At 34.6% G+C, this 2,500-nt stretch overlaps 1 protein-coding gene across 1 annotated transcript in view; it reads left to right on the top strand.

Moving 5' to 3' along the window:
• The window catches only part of LOC138979654 (uncharacterized), a 7,567-nt gene that overhangs the window by 3,671 nt on the left and 1,396 nt on the right, over positions 1-2,500 (top strand). Inside the window, exon 5 of the mRNA XM_070352372.1 lies at positions 533-2,500. This exon is cut by the window's right edge and continues 1,396 nt beyond it. Coding sequence (XP_070208473.1) covers positions 533-545 — 13 coding nt within the window. The 3' untranslated portion in view covers positions 546-2,500. The remainder of the gene's footprint in view (positions 1-532) is intronic.

Genomic DNA, 2,500 nt, shown 5'->3' with positions numbered 1-2,500 from the left:
GAAACATGCTTCCTAAACTGCTTTGAGTTGATTTAAAATGTGAAACACATATGTGGAAAACTGATTTAGGTTGATTGATAAACCATGATTGACTTTTCGGTAGTTCGTCTTCCTAATGGTTGACAGGTCATATTGTTCTGGATACACCTGTGAAAAAGAAAAAGTGACATAGAAAAGTTGACTGTTTCTGAAAATGTTAGGTAAAAAGGGGGCTTACTATTCGTACCAAACAAAATATGTTTTAGCTATGCCTCTATCACAGACTTTGCTTTTTTCATAGACATTATGAGGAGGCAACTAAACCGCGAAGAATACTATCCAGATTGTTCACCGGTTCGTTTAAAGATAACCGTGTGTGTGTTGACTAATTATGAAGATCTTGGTTTTGTAAACTATTTTGTATGCTTGTGTGATGCTCACATTGCCACTGACAATGAATAGTACAACGACACAGAACGATAACTGATTAAAACAGATACCTCCCGCCCCCTTCTGCATTAGGCTAATATTATATCATTATCTGTGTGCGCAGGTATTACCGCTAAGGCTGAAAAGGTGGAAGGTGGTGGTGGTGGTGGCGGTGGAAAAGGGAAGTATTGGCCACCTCTTTAGTAGATTCGTTTAGTTTGATTTAAGGATTTCACTCATTGGCTATCATTTTCCTGTTTTACATTTTCAAGCTAATACTCAAATGTGCACAAGTTGACAACACTAAATAACATTGTATATATATACATATATACAACAGCAAGAACATAATTGTATAATGTACATTTTAAAATAAGTATTATTTATTCCAGCGTGCCTAAGATAGGGTCATTGCTCAGTTGTATGCCTTGGCTGTTGTTTTATTCTTTCGTGTATTTCTCTGTTGTAAGAATGTACAGAACAGCCCATTTCAGATTTTTTTTATTTTAATCAGATTTTGTTTTAGCATTCTTTCCAAAAACGTTTCATTAAGGAGAGTTGTTCCGTTCTACATTTATGACCTTTGAACCTATCGTTTATGTTATACCCATTTTCTATCATGTACTTATACTTGCCTTTTCATGTCTTGTTTATTGTCAACTTTTTATTTTTCTGTTTTCAATTGTTTGAATTCTCAGGAACCACTTTCAGTACATTTGTTGTATAACAATTCTGAGCATATTTTTTATGGTCTATTTCAACACAATAATCACTGTGATATATATACTGATTTTTATCATGGCGTTTTGATATTGTGATATATATATCTATATATAGAGAAAAACTACATGACTTGCTGTGTCATATCAGATTTACACGAGTTTGGGTTTTTTAAATATTGAAATGCGAGAGAAAGCGAGTAATGTAATTTTCAGGTTACAACATTGAAAGGGCTTACTTTTGTTCCAGAAATCCGATTTTAAGTGGCTTACCGAGCAAATAGAATCAAGCGAACTGTGCGTGTTGTGTCCTTAGCCTGGAAAATATTTCGGCCGATGAACCTGCACTGCTTAAAATCGAAACGTGCTTCTCGGTTGTCACTGTTAACAGCAATATAGTCTAGAGACATAGAGCTTGCTGCCGCTCGAACCGAGACAATTTTCCCTTTTTTTATCTATGCAGCGCTGGCTGCAAAACCCCACCAGGCGGAGGTGTTTCCAGACACATCGTAAGGTGTTTCCAGACACATCCTACGTAGGGTGTATAGTATTCACGGATGTGGTGTCCTCTCAATCTGTATGATTAATGTACAATAATGATATATATATATATGAAAAATATCAAATGTTCACATTCTATAATGTTTGGATCACTTACATCCCTTTGTTCACAGATACATTTACTTAATTTTTTTTCCTTCCATTTTTGCACTTACTAAGCATAATTATACCTGGTTTACTGGCTCATTTGTAATGGAGATTTGGGTAGGCAAGCATGGTTGTTTCCCTTGAACGCAATTCATGTTTTTGTTTAAAGTATTTATTGTGAAGAGTGTCACCTGCCCATGTTAGCACAAATAGTAATGGCATTTTCATAGAGTGGGTGTTGTTGGTTTGTTTTGTGGTTAATGTATATGTTATTCTGTTGTTGTTGTTGTTGTTGTTGTTGTTGTTGTTATTTTTGTTGTTGTTTTTGTTGTTGTTGGTTTGAACAGGGTTTTTTTATTCAGTTGCATAAATACAAAGCCATAATTGAATGTTATGATAAAGGAGCCCAACAAGATAAACTTATAAATGTGCTCTTAGAAACAAACGAGTAATGTGGCGGACAATATTACTAATAATTGTTGTTGTTGTTGTTGTTATTGGTGGTGGTGGTGTTGTGGTGGTATAAATTGCAAGGGTAAATCTTAACCTCTAAAGCAGACATTCTAGACGATATTCGTTCCATCAACAATTTTGATGAGGAGCTTAAGCTTGAGTTCCATTTTGCGCATCTCTGAAGAAATTGACATAAACCTGTAATATTTATGATGATGAAACTATCATTCAAAATATATTATATTTCTTCTGCGTTCGTAAAATATCTTATA

Source organism: Littorina saxatilis, linkage group LG11 (genome assembly GCF_037325665.1).
Source record: "Littorina saxatilis isolate snail1 linkage group LG11, US_GU_Lsax_2.0, whole genome shotgun sequence".
NCBI classification, from domain to species: domain Eukaryota; kingdom Metazoa; phylum Mollusca; class Gastropoda; order Littorinimorpha; family Littorinidae; genus Littorina; species Littorina saxatilis.
Note: the sequence above shows the minus strand (reverse complement) of the source record. Positions and strands in the feature narration are given on the sequence as shown.